General features: G+C 41.9%; 1 protein-coding gene across 3 annotated transcripts; it reads right to left on the reverse strand.

The window, feature by feature from the left end:
* Positions 1–13,474: 13,474 nt before the first annotated feature.
* On the reverse strand, positions 13,475–16,577 carry LOC147436906 (uncharacterized). Of its 3 annotated transcripts, XM_086486296.1 has the most exons (8): positions 16,431–16,577; positions 15,679–16,128; positions 15,203–15,274; positions 14,988–15,055; positions 14,741–14,897; positions 14,456–14,536; positions 14,275–14,364; positions 13,475–14,194 (listed from the first exon to the last, which is right to left on the reverse strand). In XM_086486296.1, the coding sequence occupies exons 2-8, from the start codon at positions 16,021–16,023 to the stop codon at positions 14,105–14,107; spliced, it is 903 nt and encodes a 300-aa protein (XP_086342422.1). In that variant the 5' UTR covers positions 16,024–16,128; positions 16,431–16,577; the 3' UTR covers positions 13,475–14,104. The 3 variants fall into 3 exon arrangements, with proteins under 3 accessions (XP_086342422.1, XP_086342423.1, XP_086342421.1); XM_086486297.1 differs by having other exon boundaries at positions 14,741–14,894; positions 15,679–16,529; XM_086486295.1 differs by having other exon boundaries at positions 15,679–16,529.
* Positions 16,578–16,950: the final 373 nt, after the last annotated feature.

A 16,950-nucleotide genomic window follows, 5' to 3' on the forward strand; every position in this document is an offset into this window, starting at 1 on the left:
TTTGGCTACGGTTTTTATTAGTTGGTTAGATACTGTTTGGATGGTCAAATTTAATGTAAAAATTGAATGGTAAGTGGGAGAGTTGACCACCAAAAAGCAAAGGCTTGTTGTTATGAAAGAAAGAGTCTTTTTAAAAAGAAAGAAGAGGAGCTTAGTTTAAAACTCTTTTCTCGGAAGCCAACTTCTTAGAGTCTCTAAATCGCGCGTCGAAATCCGTATCCTCAGAAAAAAAAATCAATTTCTTTTTTTTAAAAAGCTACGAACGTGCACGAACTTGTCTCTCCTTGCTCACTCTATTCTTAGCTAGAGCTTTTGGCCTTGAGAGCCTATTCTTCTTTCACTTGGAAAAAGATAGATACACTCTCAAATGCGGAAGCTCTCTTGCCTTGACGTCAGGATTACTTATCTATTATACGGAGTGGTGCAAGCTCTTTATCACCATCTCCATAAACTATTCTCTCTCGTGAAGGCCAATATGAATCAGGCAAGCCATTGGGCTGCTGAATGCTCATTGGATCCCTTGGGAGATTGTCCAATAGTCTTCTAGAGGACTTAATTCTCATTGGTTCTTTTATTAAGTGTTTTTAAATCAATTAAATTAGATTTAATCTAGCCTAATTCTCATTGGTCCACCTCCAAAGCCATCCAATAGGAATTGGGTACACCTTGTGGGCATCTGGCCTAGGGAGCTGACATGTGTCCCTCATTCCCTTTGTGTAAAGGGAGCTTGTGTGTGTGTGTGTGTGTGTGTATGTGTGTGTGTGTGTGTGTGTGTGTGTGTGTGTGTGTGTGTGTGTGGATTTCTCTCTCATCCCCTACAAGCAAGGCTCGTCCCCTCCTAAGTAGGGATTTGTAAAGACTTTTTTGACACACACAAAGCATCCAATTCCCCCATGGTTGACCTTTGGACACAACCTTTGAATTTTGGAACCTTAGCATTTTGGAAGTCTTAATGGGTTGAACCTTAGGGTCTTTTTAGCCCATTGTTGCACATGGCTCTTTTGCAGATGGCCCCCCCTTTGGATCCCTACTGTGGCCAATCTGCTAGCTTAACCAATATTCTAGCTTTTTCTCCCCTAGCACTTCCCCATATTAAATGATCGGTTTAACATGAGAAAATCATTTAGGAGAATTAGATATTGATTATTATGAAATTACCTCTCTCTTGAAATCATAGTCGTCCTCGACTATGGTGTAGAGAAGATAAAGCATATTCATGAGTCCTTTTCTTAGCGGTTAGAGGATCCCTATGTTACCCTACGACATCATTCCACAATGGATGACTATTCCATTTGGCGCTTGAGAGCCTGAGGCTGCCGCAAGCATGTCTGCACATTAGTCCTATCAATCTTCCATGGTAGAGTGACAAACTCTACTTGGTGTTTGGCAAACGTCGTCTCCGCAAACTTGATCTAAGCATGCATAGTACTTCATTTTTGTGCACAATAAAGAAAAAGAGAGTCTTATAAGACAAAAACTTTGTTCATTTTTAACATTTTGTACATTTTCTTACTCTTGGGAAGCATTGTAAGTTTTGACAAGGTTTAGGTTATCCTTTAGTTGTATGACTTGCATCCATCTAGCATCTTCAAAAGGATAATTCTTAAACTTAATAAGATATCGTCGGATAGTCTTACTGCCTCTTAGTACCTTGTCTTCATGCCGGAGAATGGACTCGGGCTGCAGCACCTCTTCTTGGTCCTCGATCTCCTGTGGGTCTTCAATAGTTGGTTCTTGAGGTGGCTCTCCTTTGTAAGGCTTTAATAGGCTCACATGGAAAGCATTCTGTATGAGCCAATGATTGGGCAACTTGAGTTGATAGGCCATCTCATTGATTGGCCTAAGAATCTGGAAGGGACCATAGTACCTTTTTGCTAGTTTAGCATAGTACTTTTGGTGTCCCGTAGTATTCTTGCCCATCGTGTGCCTTAATCGAGCCTTGGGAAACTTTAATACGACCCAATCATTTTCTTTAAAGGCTTGGGCTCTTCTGTGCTTGTCAGCAACAGCCTTTTGCCTTTGTTGTGAGATAGAGATAGCATCCTTAATCTTTTGAAAAGATTCTTGTAGGTCTCGGCTATACTCATCTGCAAAGAAGATCTTCCCATGTACCTTAAGGAGCAAGGGACTTTTTGATCTCCCCTCAATTACCTCAAAAGGTGCTTTTCCCGTGGAAGTATGTATAGTGTTATTGTAAGCACCCCACTAAGGGTAAGTACTTCTCCCGTTGGGATCTTTGATCTACTTCCGTTACATAGGCTTTTAGTAGATCAAGAATTGTTAAGTTAGCTATTTCACTTTGGCCATCCGTTTGTGGATGATAGGCCGAAGAGAAGTTTAGCCTTGTCCCTAAATTCTCAAAGAGACCCTTCCAGAAATTACTGGTCATTCTAGGATCTCTATCCGACACTATGGACATTGGCAAGCCATGGTACTTGAAAATTTGTGAAATGAAGAGGGTTGCCATTTGACGGGCTTTGATAGTCTTTTTGACAGGTATAAAATGAGCTTGTTTACTTAACCTGTCTACTATCGTCCATATTACCGTATTCCCATGGATAGAATTAGGCAATCCAAAGATAAAATCCATGGATATTCTCTCCCATGGTGAATTAGGGATTGGCAAGGGTTGAAGCAATCCAAGTTGCTTCCCTCTATCAAATTTTGTCTTTTGGAATACCACACATTTAGAAACATACTCTTGTATGTTCACTTTCATGGTAGGCCAATAGAAATATGTTTCAATTCCCTTTAAAGTAGATTGAATCCCTCTATGCCCCACATAAGGTGGAGCATGAGATTCATACATTACTTTCTCACGTAGTGAGTTAGTAACACATAGTCTATTGCCGTAGAGAAGATAACCATCTTGTAAAGTAAATGGTTCTTCTTTCTTCCCTAATGCAAGGGCTGAAATCACATCTCTAAAATCGGGATCAATAGCATACTCATCTATCATTGAAGATAGATCATTGTGAGTTGCTATGGAAACCACATCCACTCTCGGTCGTCTTGAGAGTGCATCAGCTACTTGATTATGCTTGCCAGCAATGTGAGCGATATGAAAATGAAATTGCGAAAGGAAATTTGCCCACCTCATTTGTTTGTCGGAGAGCTTGGTCTGCGTGATGAAGTACTTAAGACTTTGGTGATCCGTTCGCAGAATGAAAGGAGTCCCCAATAAATAGTGCTTGCATGAGTCTAAGGCATGTAGAACTGCAAGGAGTTCCTTTTCATATATGCCTAGAGCTTGCTCAACAGGGTCGAGCCTTAGACTTTCATAGCCTATGGCGTGCCCTTCTTGGAGCAAAACAACTCCAAGGCAATCACCACAAGCATCACATTGGACCTCAAATGGTTTTGAGAGATCCGGTAGTGTAAGCACAGGTTGAGAGATAATCTTTTTGAAAGCATTGTTCTCCTTAGCAGACCATGTATACCTAACACTTTTCTTTGTTAGTTCATGTAATGGTCCCGCAATTTGTGAGAACTTTTCTATGAAGCGTCTATAGTATGCACACATACCTATAAAGCTTCTTAGTTCATGAAGATTCTTTGGTTTAGGCCATCCTTTTATTACCTCTAACTTTGATGGATCCATTTGGATGCCATCTTGAGAGATAATGTGACCTAAATACTGAATCTATTGCAAGAAAAACTCACTTTTCTTTCGATTAACATAAAGTTTATTCTCTCTTAAAACTTGAAATATTACCTGGAGGTGTTGCCTATGTTCGTCTAATGAATTAGAGTAGATGATAATGTCATCAATCAACACTCCAGTGAAGGTTTGATGAGGCCTGAACAGCTTCTCCATCAAGCGGTTGAATGTGGCTGGTGCATTGGTCAAGCCAAAAGGCATGACAATGTATTCGTAAAGACCAAATGTGGTGCGAAATGCGGTCTTTACAATGTCTTGATCAACTATCCTTATTTGATGATAGCCACTTTTTAGGTCAATCCTACTGAAGTAGGTCGATCCTTGTAGCTTATCAAATAGGTCTTCTACCCGTGGAACAGTGATCCTATTTAGTGCTCTATAGTCGACACACATACGATATGTACCGTCTTTCTTTTGCACTAATAGCACAGGTGAGCAAAATGGAGATGAGCTAGGCCTAACCATGCCCTTCTCAACTGACTCATGCACTTGCCGCATAATCTCCTCTTGTTGAGCTTGAGAAACTCTATAAGGAGGTTTGTTAGGCGGTGAACTTCCTGGAAGAAGTTCAATTGCATGGTCATCATTACCTCGTTTAGGAGGTAGCTCACAAGGGATGTCGTCAATAAAAACATCTTGAAACCCCTTGAGAAAATTGGATAACTCTAATTCCTTTTGGTTGCTTTTATTTTCTTTTGCTAAAGCATTAGGTTCATTTTGAGAATCTTTAACAAAAATCATGTACACGGAAATAGAGCTCTTTATTGACTTGTTGAAAGTGGGTGTATGTACAATGGGGATAGTGTTACCCATTTCCTTAGCATCTATATACATGTCTTTTTCCTTGAACTTAAAGGAGATTCTCCTTTCAGGGAATTTAACATTGGCATCCAGGCGATCAAACCATGGTGCCCCTAGGATTACATCCTAATGCTTGAGAGGAGAGATAAAGAAGTCCTCTTTGTCCACATAGCTTTGGACATGAAGCCTCAATTTCCCGATTAAGGGAGTGACTGAAGCTTCTTGCCCCTTGAAAGCACTGTCGGGTAGAACATCTCCCATCTCATAGGCTTGTATGCCTAGCTTAGTGGCCAACTCTATAGATATAAAATTGTGAGTAGAACCAAGGTCAAAGAGAATAAAAGCATCATGTTCTCTTACCTTTCCCCAAGCATGGCATAGAGGGGATCCTTTGTGGTGAATTTGGTGAGTGTCCTCCTCTTGGATTTCAACCAAGGTAGCTCTAGGAGGATCTTGGCGGTTGTTCTTTTGGGGACAAGCGTGGTACGCATGCCCTTGTTCGCCGCACTTGAAACACCGGTTATCCTTGCGATAACTCTCAAGCTCTTCAGCAGAGAGTTTGTTTTTACCTTTGTAAACTCCTTTCTCTTTAGCTTTGTTGGAGTTGCCCTTAGGAGACTTTTGGACATTGTCCTTCCCCTTAGGCTCGATGGAACCCTTGGTTTCCGTGGGCTTATTATTTCTTTTAGCCCCCGTTTGGAAATTGATTCGAGAGGCCACTATAGGATGGTGTATTACCGCCGATATGGTACGCGGCCTTTGGGAGTTGACATACTCCGCCATTTCTTCGGTTAAGCCCACACAAAATTTTTGCTTTTGCTCTCCAAAATCCAATTTTGTGAAGACGGTGGCTTTGAGTTGTAGGTCCCAAAACTTGTCTACATATTTTTGAATGGATTCATAGGGAGAGAGCTTTAAGCTTCACCATTCGGTGAGTACTTTGTCTTTGGCATTGGTGTCCAAAAACTGCTTCATAATGGAAGCTCTTAAAGCTTTCCATGTTCATGGAGCTTCACCGTTGGCTCGTAGGCTAGACCACCATTGCCTGGTGGACTTTTGAAAGTGCATAGCTACATGGCGTAGCTTAGAGGACTCCGTGAAGCCCTCATCTCCTAACGCCGCATCAAATTGTTGGATAAAGGCCAAGACTTTGTCCGTAGCACCAAAGGTGCCATCATAGGTAAGGAAAGAGATGCTCTTCCCTCCCTCTTTGAACTTCTTCAGCTTGGACGACCTCTTCCATGCGGCATAGGATTTCCTATGGCCTCTTCTTTTTTATGGTTCAAAGGTTGCACCATCACTTTCTTCAGAAGGTGAAGAATTTGAAGAAGGTGGAGAATAGGGTGACCTCTTTCTCGCCTTTTTCTTGTCTTGATCTTTGTCGTCTTCACCATCACTTTCATAAGAGGAAGAGGATGAAGAATATGGATAAGAGGGTGTCCTCTTTCTCGCCTTTTTCTTCTCTTGGTTTTTATCATCCCTCTTTGAATTATGGTGTGGAGAAGGATGCGATGGTCTTCTCCGCTTTGGTGGTGATGGAGAGCGTTTAGCCCGCCGTCTTCGTGGAGCCATCTCCCCCGAGGTGGCGGGAGACTCACTTCTTTCTCATTTCTTCGGGGAGGCTCTTGAGTTCTCCTTTGGGAAGGAGATGCATCATCAAGAAGTAAATTCTTGAGCCCTTCGTATGGATTCTCTTCTTCTTCCCGAATCGGAGAGAGACCTCTTTTAGAAGTCTCACAAGGAGGCTTCCTAGGTGTTCTCTCGTCATGGTGGTGAGCTTGGAGAATCCCGTGAGCACGGAGCTGCCGTTGCACTTCACTTTGGAGAGATGGATTGCCCATGGCTTGTTGAAGCCTAGAAATAAGATAGTTAACAAGCATCGGAGCATCATTAGTAGCTTGCTCATTAGCAAAATCAAAGTTATCAAAATTAATTTCACTCTCTTTACTATTGTCAGCCATTCTAACAACTTTTAGGTGTAAACTTTTTAGGTGTACTTTGGCACTTCAAGCCCTAGTTGCTACTCCTCTTTACCCCTTTAGAAAAAGCACTCAAGCTACTGTACCCGTGGCTCGAATACCATTAATTGCAAGGAATAGAAGAGAGGGTCGTTCAACACCAAAACAACACCGGCTCCTGTCAAGCTTCTAATAGCTCAATAGTGGTTAAGCCATAGGCAAGCCCCGTAGGACTCCACTATTAACACCATAGCTCTCGACAGTGATGCCCCGTTGACTGCACAAAGGCAGGCGCACTGCAAGGCTGAAAAATCCCTATTCTACTTACTCACAGGCAATTAATAATACCAACCATTTATAGCTAGCTTGAGGACCTCCCTTCTTGAGCAAGAAAAGAGAAACCTTGTGCTCTGATACCAATGTAACATTTAATGGCCTAAAAACTTGTGTGTAGCGGAAATTAGCATGAAACATAGTGGGCATTTCATTAGAATAGATTCCTAATGAGAATTACAAGAGTGCTTGGGTGGAGAGAGCAACAAAAAGCATAACACCTGTGTGTGTGTGGATTTCTCTCTCATCCCCTACAAGCAAGGCTCACCCCCTCCTAAGTAGGGATTTGTAAAGACTTTTTTGACACACACAAAGCATCCAATTTCCCCATGGTTGACCTTTGGACACAACCTTTGAATTTTGGAACCTTAGCCTTTTGGAAGTCTTAATGGGCTGAACCTTAGGGTCTTTTTAGCCCATTGTTGCACATGGCTCTTTTGCAGATGGCCCCCCCTTTGGATCCCTATTTTCCCTCCTTAAGTTGGATCGCTACTGTTGCCGGTCTGCTAGCTTAACCAATATTCTAGCTTTTTCTCCCCTGGCACTTCCCCATATTAAACGATCAGTTTAACATGAGAAAATCATTTAGGAGAATTAGATATTGATTATTATGACAGATACTCTCTCTCTCTATTTGCTTATTATCTTCTCTCTCGTTTCACGGTGTACACGCTCTCCGGAAGTTTTCGTGGCGGATACCTATGTAGCTCTCATCACCGCTCTCTTGCGGCAAAGCAATAAGCCTTTCGACAACCCCAAATCGATTGTAAAACGCGGTGAGAAATGATAAATTCCATAGTCATGATCTCTCTCTCTCTCTCTCTCTCTCTCTCTCTCTCTCTCTCTCTCTCTCTCTCTCTCTCTATGTCGTTTTTCTGCGTAGTCACCCTCTCGGTGATTGTTTTTCCGCATACGAGTGCATGAATGAATTAACCAAGTACATATGAGGTTGCCTCATGATTGTTTCATCATGTTTTACACGTTGATTTATGCACATGATGCGTTATGGTCACTCACGTGCATAAAGAAGCGGTTTTCGTTTCACGTCATAAAAGCGGTAGGAATACTATTTTGTTCATAAATCACAAACCGTTATGAATCAGCCCGAACCCTTTATACCATAGATAAAACACAACATTTATAACATTTTCTCTCTTATGTGTCATGTCAAAAACACGTACGAGCTAAGAGATATGGTCAAAAAACAAATTGCTACTTACAAAACCAAATTTTTTGACTCCAGGCTCCTTGGAGAACTACTATATAGATTCACTGGATGGGCAAACCCACTTAACCAATTAAAAATCTTGATGAAACTTGATGATAAATGAATTCAGGTCTTCGTTATCACTTCGGGAATGCGAGTTATTAATCGCTCTATTATCAATTTTATCTACACGCGTACGAGTGCTATCAAAGGGGGATACCATATGACCTCGTGAGTTAACCGAGCCGTTTTGATATATTTTATGGTTTTTTTGGTGAGTTGATTTCAATTATTAGATGGCCCTAAACTTACATGGGAGTATATGGTTAAACATTCCGAACCGCATAGGCAAATATGAAAAAAGTGACTTTCTTTTGGGATCACCGTTTGTTGTGTGAGTATCATATAGTCAAAACAACGTGATGGAGTGATAGTCTACATTATAGAGCTGAACATGATGCATTGGGTTGAGGTAAAACACTTTTATTTGCATGTTTTGCATGCTTCCGAAAATGTCAAAAATTTATTTTTGCACATGTGTGAAGTTATATTTTATGAATGACCTAAAGGTCGGAGTTGTTTTGCATCATGTTTGTGGTGTTGGAATTTTGTCATATGATGTATGGGAACACCTGGATTGATGTGGATGCCTCATATGCATGGTTATGATTGCTTTCCACCTTTCTAAGTTAAAACTAGCTCTATGTGCTAGAGTGGTGAAGTGCAGATGTGATGCATCAACTTTGCATGGTTGGATGTTGTCAAAAATGGTATTTTTATATCATGATTGGTCGCTGGTCACACTCTTTTTATGCATAAAAGAATCACATCTTAAGGGTCACATGTGTGTAGACTCCGATTGATTGCAGAGGATATGTCAAACTCCAAGTGTGGGAGTTGCTTCAACGTGATTATGATTTATGGTTAAGAGTTGATATTCCCTCATGGATTATGGTTAATATTTTATGGTGGAAGCCGGTGTGGCTTATGGTTTTTTTCTGGATTGGATTATGCTGCCGAAATTTTTGCAGCCATGTTATATTCTTGGCTTATGGTTTTTTTCTGGATTGGATTATGCTGCCGAAATTTTTGCAACCATGTTATGTTCTAAAGTGGTTATGCAAGATTGGTCGTGCCTCGCCCAAGTAGGGTGGAGAGCTCACCCGTGTGATGTGATTGGATTATGGTTTATGGTTTATGGTTTATGGTTTATGGTTTTTGGATTGGATTATGGTTTATGGTTTATGGTTTTTGGATTGGATCATGAAGTGATCAAGATGGTTTATGGTAGACGTGTAAGGGTAGAGACCCTGTACAGTCTAACTGTTTGGAAAAGGATTGTTTGTGCATCTGTGAAGTGATATTGTGATTGGACTTATGTATTATGTTTCTCATAGCAGCTTCACTACAAAACTAGGATCACCTACATTGCTTATCCTTAGACTAAAAGGTCGCTGACCTGGTGCTTTGCTGGATCGGGGGTGTTGCGTAGGTCTTCTTCTTTTTGTTAGGCTCATCTGCACGGTTAGTGCGTCGGGGGTTGAATGACCTACACGGATAACGTGTCGGGTTCTTGCCTTGGCTTTGCCTAAACACCTGGTGTTAGGCATCGAAGAGACGGGGCGCTTAAACTGGTATGGTTGGTGTTGTACCCTACCACATGCTGGTATTTGGGATCCTTTCAGAGCTCAGGTTCATAGAAGGAGACGAAGCGGCCTTACCTATGTCTGGCTCAGGTAGGATGGAGGTGTTCTGGCTCGCTCCCGGCGAAGTGAAATTCTCCATGTCCGTAGTAGAGCGGAAGTGGATGGGTGGACCGGTCGATCCCTACACAGGGTCCGGTGCTCTGCTAGTTGTTTTGTCATAAACTTTTTTGATGTTATGGTATACTTAGATTTCGTCATTGCATTAATACATGTTTGCCTGTTCCATTTAGATGGGCATTTAAGTATTCTCTGTTGTCATCTTCTCATGTCTCTATGCACTCTATTTCACCAGAAACGCATCATGAGGTTGATGTGGCCTTGCGCAGGCAAGGACACCGCCAGTGCATGGTGCAGCCTCCTCCTAGGCTCATCACCTGCCTCACTATAAGTTGCCATGGCAAAAACCTTCACACTCTTACTCTCATCACAACTTCAAATTCAATGGGGCGTTCAGAATAAATCGGGGTAAGGTGTACGTCCTACATGCAGGAAAGGGCACATGGTCTCCACTACATTTTCTCTCTCTCTCTTCCCGCAGCGTGGTGTACACATATATTCACCCTCTACAATGTTATATTTTTTCTTGAGTACGCTTTCATTCATAACACCCATTCAAGGATAGCACTAGTCGCTAGGTACCTCTGGATGCAATCCGGCTCATGGCCTAAACTCCATGCTTGGTCGGGCGCTGAGAACTCCTCCCCTATACAAATACTTCTGCAACTCTGATGTATATTGAAAATTGTATAAAAGTGTAAATTGTATATTTTGTGCATAGACTCCTGGAGAGGGGTATCTCTCATACAGGAATGAGACACTTGAAGTTGTTGAGTGCTTTAAGTACCTTATCCTTGAAGTTCCTACCAATCACAAGTAGCTAAGCATCGTTTGAAAATCCGAGAGGAGAGCGTACTATGCAACATGTGTAATACGAAAAATATCAAATGTTGGGTTCTCAAGAAGTACCTTTTTGACACATTACTGACATCAGTTCTTCTTATGGAGTTGAAGTGTGAGACAAGAGCGTTTCAAATCTACTTGGAAAGGGTTTGAGACTGTCCAAAAGCACTTTCTTACAAAATTTCTCCAAGTTAAGACGCAAACACCATATATGCTCCTACTTCTTGAGCCAAAATCTCGAGGTTATGGGCATGGAAAGGGCTGTGGAGTACACATTAAAGATGCATCAAAACCCCTCACATGGACTTCCCACAATTGCATGGGAAGCAAGCAAAAAAGTTCAAAAGACGCATAAAAGGAAGATCTTAAGCACGGGATGCATGCAAGACATAATTAAGTGGTTTGGGAGATCCACTTGCTACATGATGTCCCAAGTGAATGAAGGTTCTGTACAATGCTAATGTGTTACCTTTTGGAAGGAATCTGGTGGGTCACACTTCATGCATTACACCACCCATATTGTCCCCAACTACAAAACCATATTCTTCCGTGAAAGAAGAAACAGCTCTCACCCTTATTGCTGAGTGTATGTCCTTGTCAACAATACGCACTATCGTAGCCATTTGGCTTAGCTCCCACTCCCTTCGATGTGAGATAGGGCGTTGGGACAAACAACGGAGAAGAGTCAAACCATTGTGCACATTATGCTCACTGCAAGTTCGAGAGTCTGAGTACCACACACTACCAGAGTGCTCATCTTTTGGTCACATGGGAACTTGCTTCCTTGCCATTTTTAGTTATGAATTAGCCACATAATTTCCTCTCCCAACCATAGTGTGGGCTCTCCATTGCAACTCTCATCACCACAATTTTGGAGCATCGAGAATCACTTATCAATCCCATACATACTACATCACATGCAACTTTGGTCCCATAAGTCATATGTGAGCTCTAAAAACACAAACGTCGATTGTAATATGTTGATTTATAGTAAGGAAATGTTGATAACTATCACGACAAGAGTGCTTGAAGAAACATTCTTTAAATAACTTGAGAAACCTAAAAATGCAAAATTGTAGGTTTTCTCACCTTCTGACTTAATAGTAAAGGTAACTTTTAAAATTTGAAGGCTTCTAGACTAAATTTCTCCAAAAAAATGTAGGTGTTCTCACCTTTTGATTTAAAATAAAGGCAGGTGGTATAGAAGCGTGTATGTTATAGATAAGGAAGTGGTCGTGGCCCATGATAGTCATCATGTCCCTCAATTTCAATACAAGCATCCACACCTCAACACTTTGTCCTGCGTTCTCATTCCTACTCATCACATGGGCGGGCCCCCCTTTATCGATTCTATTTTCTTTCGAGCTTCAGCGGCCCCAACTGATAACGAGTTCCAAGTTCCGACTTCCAACCAGCCTAATAAATGAATGTGAGGACCAATTTTGGGTGTCTCTTACATAGTACAACTACAAGACTTTCTGCACCCTTGTTATTATTGGTGTGATTGTGAAGACTTTTTTGCACGTCGACTTCAGACGCAGTCAACTCCACCCCATGTTCCACGTCAACACCATGCATTAGCCCATCATCGCACGAATGGACTACGAGCCATGAGTCATCATTGTCCTTGATAACGTTAGGAACTTGGGATTTTGAAGGGCTTCAGATGGTTGGAACTTGAAAAGGTTGTAATTCCATAGGACCTAGATTTTCTGCGCTTAAAATTTCGCGATTACTTGAGAATCCTGAAAAATACCATAGATTTTGTCATAAATTGTAGTTTGCTCTTACGAAATGTGGCCAAGAAAATGGTTTTTAATCGAATAGTGGGCTTAAGAACAGGCACTAGGAAGTAGTACCCTTCCCTATGGAAAAATATAATGACATATTATCGCAAAACACACCAATCAATTTTTGTAACTCAGCCGTATTTAGTGAACAACGCAATTAGAATTTCATATTTACAAACCTTCACCTATGTCAAAGCATTCACGGTTTTGGAAAAAAACATGGACTCTCATTTTACATAATACTTTCCCATTTTCATTGTTCTCTAAATCAGATGGGCATTTTACTGTACTCCCTTTCCCTTGATGGGCACCTTATTTTATTGCCCTTTCCTACAGAAGGGCAATTTACTTCAACAAGCCTTTCTAATGACAAACTCAAGAAAGATTTGACCTTCATTGGGGGAAAAAATAAGGGCAGATGGGCATCAAATCCTATCACTGAACTGTCATTGACTCAAGACTTTGAAGTCTCTACTCAGGTAGCTCAATAACTTAACTGAGCCAGTTTCAAATTCTTATCATGATTTGAGAAGGAAAATGCCACTTAATCCCAATTTGAAACAGAAACTTCTGAGGTTGAACCGGCATGGATAAAGCAACTTATCTTTTCCCAAGCTCAGCTATAGAGTAAGGCTTCTCTGCTACCACCAAACTGTCGATGGTGAGCACCGTAGGCCAGAGACACACAAGGCCTCAACCATTGGCACCCTGTTCAGCTAGTACAAGAGTTCAGAGCCCCAGAAACTATCTTCCACATTCTATGAATCTCACTTTGCATTCAGCACCGCAAATATATGGCGTTATACCAAACCCATCATTAACAATGTTGTAGCATACAGTTTTCACCTCCCCTCCAACAATGCTAAACGCAAACTGCAAGCTGGCAAAGGGATTGTTTTCACCTCTCTTCCACTATACTATCAGCACGTTCTAGTTTGTTTCCTCGCTCAGGGATAACTTCTGCCACAAGTTACAGCTTGAAGCATCCTCTGAAGCACTGCACTTGACAACTCAGTGTCAAAACAGCCTAGAAAACACATGAAGCCGCTTAAACTAACATTGATCAGCTAGAAAGCAAGGTCCTCCAGTTATGTACTCACCTTGAAACTCATTGCAAAACTAGTGACTCTGCATTCACGTTATCCAAGTAACAAAGAGTATCAACATAAAATAAACTACATTTTTGATACACCGTGTACATGACTCATTTGGCCAGCTCAGGTTTCATTGCGCTCCTACACTGAGGGGAGGATTGAAGTTGGTAAAGACTTATTGTCAGGAATATGCATTGGAGGTAAGGGAGGTTATGTATATACACTTGTACTTGTTTAATAAAGCAATGCTCTTAATTTTTACAAGAGCTCGTATGTGTCTAGCCGTGGCAAAAGTATTCGGATGAGTCGTGCTTTTGAACTTTGAAGCTGGAGCTACAAAATAATAGATAGCTGAGGTTCCATTACTCCTAACACAGCACTTTCTCTCCCCTTGCTCACTGGTGTATTGAGCAAGGACGGATGGCCACAGAACACAGGAAATAGGCTTGAAGCTGAGAGAAGATCTGGCTTGTTCCCTCATGTTATGCTCCAACAAAACATCTCCAAGGACTGAATTGAAATCCTTTGCAAAAGGTCCGTTCAAAAATGCATCGGCTCATAATTTTCAGTAATTTGCAAACACAGATTCTTGCACTAGAAGCACGCTCTATCTATCAGCCTCTGTAAGAAAGCAATTTTGCAGTATTTACAGTATCATTCGGCAGAAGCAGCAGCCCCAGGCACAATATGAGACTGCCCATTCTGCAATAAATATGCGACCTCTGCAGCTGCCAGTGCAGCCTCCTGCATCAGAACATAGATCAGATGCAAAGCATCACTGGAAACAGATATCCAAGAGGGCAATCATCCCCAAGTCAACCTACCTCTCTTTGACGCCTGCAATGTAGAACATTCAAAGCACGGGCCATAATGTAACATGGCAAAAAGAATCCCACAGCCCTCAGGAAGAAAAGCTGCAAAGAACCACAGCCCTCAGGACTCATAAACGCACACTTCAAGTGAAGAAACAAACATCGACTTGATTCCAAAATCTTCTTTCTATACCAGAATGAAAGTTGAAGCATCCTCTCCCGCAACAGTTGAGGTCATTGAAAGAAGGTGGCGTAAGAGCAGCAGCACCATCAGCTGCACTCACACCAACAAAACCATAGGTGAAACACAATTCTTTCTTCACACTAAATTCCAATGCATCAGTATACAGTTAGCTAGAAACATTCATAAAGGAGACCCAAACACAAAAGCAACACGATGGGCCAGCCCCGACTTGTAATAAACAAGCCTCTTCTATAAAGAAGTCAAGACTTAGAAAAAGGTATGACGTGTTCATACAATGAAAGCTACTGAGCGGAAGCAAGCCGCACTGCGTGCATTTGCCCTTGTATACTCCTCATAATCAGACTCCAAGAAAACATGCTCTGATGCCACGGAGAAAAGCCTAGACCTCTGCGAATTTAACAGCTGCTCACCTCCAACTTCCCAGCTTCTACTGCACAATAATAAGAGCATCAAACAGAGTACAAGACAGAATTGTATAAAAACAGTAAAGAATGGTATGGAACACTCGCAAAAAGTTTACCGAATGTTAATTGACAAGCTGTCAGCCCTTGCTGATGAGGATGGGACAGTGTAACCACCTTCGTATGGCTGTTATGTGAAAGAGCACCAGTGTTTAAGCTCACAGAGTGTCTTTATTGATACTTTCAAAACCTCAAGCTACCCATATGCTTCATATACCCCTACAGACATTCTAAGCACTTAAACTGGTCAAAGAGCATGTAAGTAAATGTCTACCTTGCAGCAAATCTCGCATACGGTATCCCCTTTCTCATTGCACCAATGCTGAACACATTTTCGATGGGCAAACTACAGAAAATCAAGGATGCACGTTTGAAAAAATAAAGTGACGGAAATATTAAATCAGCAAGCACCAAAGTTTCTCTAAAATGGATAGTAATGAGTTGCATTTGGAAAAAAAGAAAGCTCGAATAAGTTCTTGAAAATGGTATCTCGACTCGAACGTCCAATACTATTTAAACAAAATATGTTTTAACAGTTTAGAATGCAGGGAATGCTAAATAGCGCACACACGTTCTTTACTCTAAAAAAGAGAGACTATAAGACAGAGGAACCTACTTATGCAAACGTATAAACGTTTTCTTTAAAAGAGAGACTGTAAGACAGAGGAACCTACTTAAGCAAACGTATAAACGTTTTCTTGGTTAACATAAAACATATAGCATCCATGCAAGTACTATAGAAGCATTTACCTTCAGGCTTCCGGTGCACGCACATGGAGCTTCAAGATTCAGAACCTCGTCTTCCTCCTGACAAATTCGACACTCTCCTGCTGCTGTTTCTGCAAGTAAAGGCTCAGAAACTTTTTCATTGCTAATACGCTCGGAATTTTTTGAGCCAGCTCTGTGGAGCTCATCTTCGTCCTTGTCATGAGTAGAGCAGGAGGACTTTTGAAGAGAAAGCTGCTTGGACAACGAAAATGGTGCCTTCTTTGCAGCCAGAGAAGCTCTTCCGACTGCGATGGGAAAGGGAGAGTCTCCATTCCCAGCTGTAGAGGCCACAATTCGGTCGACAAAGAGAGCGACGTGCTCACTCATCGTGAGAGCGAAGAATGGAATAGTGACGACGAGAAACTTGCTTCAGATCAAAATGGGAAAGATGAGAGATAAAGCTGCCTCCCGAGTCCGGTGTAGAGGAATGGCCTAAAAACGGTATAAAACCCTAAATTCAACGTTTTGAACAGTTGAACAATGCCTCGAGCTCTCCTTATCTACAAAACTGCAACTTGGCGAGCTATACTTAGGGCCGAGGAAGAAGGTGGACGAGCAGAAAGAAGAGAGAGAGAGAGAGAGAGAGAGAGAGAGAGACGCGAGTTCGTGCGTGGAATGAGTTGTGCAGAGAATGTATCGTGAAAGAGAGCGTGTGCGCGCGCGCGGGCGTGTGTGCGTGTGTGTGTGGAGAGAGAGAGTCAGAGAGGAGCGCTATTTGAGCTATGGCGGTTCACCTGATCACGTGTGAAGCTCCCTTCGTCACGTGCGACGCTTCCTGCAAAGTGCAAGCTCCGTCGAGATTCGAGAAATGGCGGAAAAGTGCTGGACATTATTATCCCCTTTCACGTATATAGGGATAGGTAAGGATTAAGCAATTGTTTCTTTTTTCTTGAGGCCCCCCTTTCCTAAAACTTGTGTTAGGCACGCTTAGCCTCTCCACATTTCAACAATCGCAACCGCATCTTATCAAATCGAAACAAACCCGCATCGCTTTTGGTAAGACTTGTCCTAATGTTGAGGCAGGTATAGGACGAGGACATAAATAGTAGTCATCAATTTGCCCTTTTTGGGTGGGGAAACTCGGGAGAGAGGGAGACAGAGAGAGTCGAGAAAGAGTGTGTAATTTCACAACAATATCCGATAACACACGATGAAACTTGACACAAATCTTCTAAGGCTTGGTTCACATCTACCCGGCGGAAGAAAGCTTGTGTAAGGTGTACTTCCAGGCGGAAGTGGGGGCACAAGCGATCT

The sequence above is a fragment of the Adiantum capillus-veneris genome, chromosome 17 (genome assembly GCF_014529385.1).
Source record: "Adiantum capillus-veneris isolate H3 chromosome 17, ASM1452938v2, whole genome shotgun sequence".
In the NCBI taxonomy this organism is placed as follows: Eukaryota; Viridiplantae; Streptophyta; class Polypodiopsida; order Polypodiales; family Pteridaceae; genus Adiantum; species Adiantum capillus-veneris.

What these genes read in the sequence shown, in the direction of transcription:
- LOC147436906 (XM_086486296.1), bottom strand. Translation starts at nt 16,023, where the DNA reads ATGAGTGAGCACGTCGCTCTCTTTGTCGACCGAATTGTGGCCTCTACA. An exon ending in CGTGCACCGGAAGCCTGAAG is followed by an intron (nt 15,275 to 15,678) that starts GTAAATGCTTCT and finishes GATTTTCTGTAG; the next exon opens with TTTGCCCATCGAAAATGTGT. An exon ending in TCCGCTCAGTAGCTTTCATT is followed by an intron (nt 14,537 to 14,740) that starts GTATGAACACGT and finishes GTGTGAGTGCAG; the next exon opens with CTGATGGTGCTGCTGCTCTT.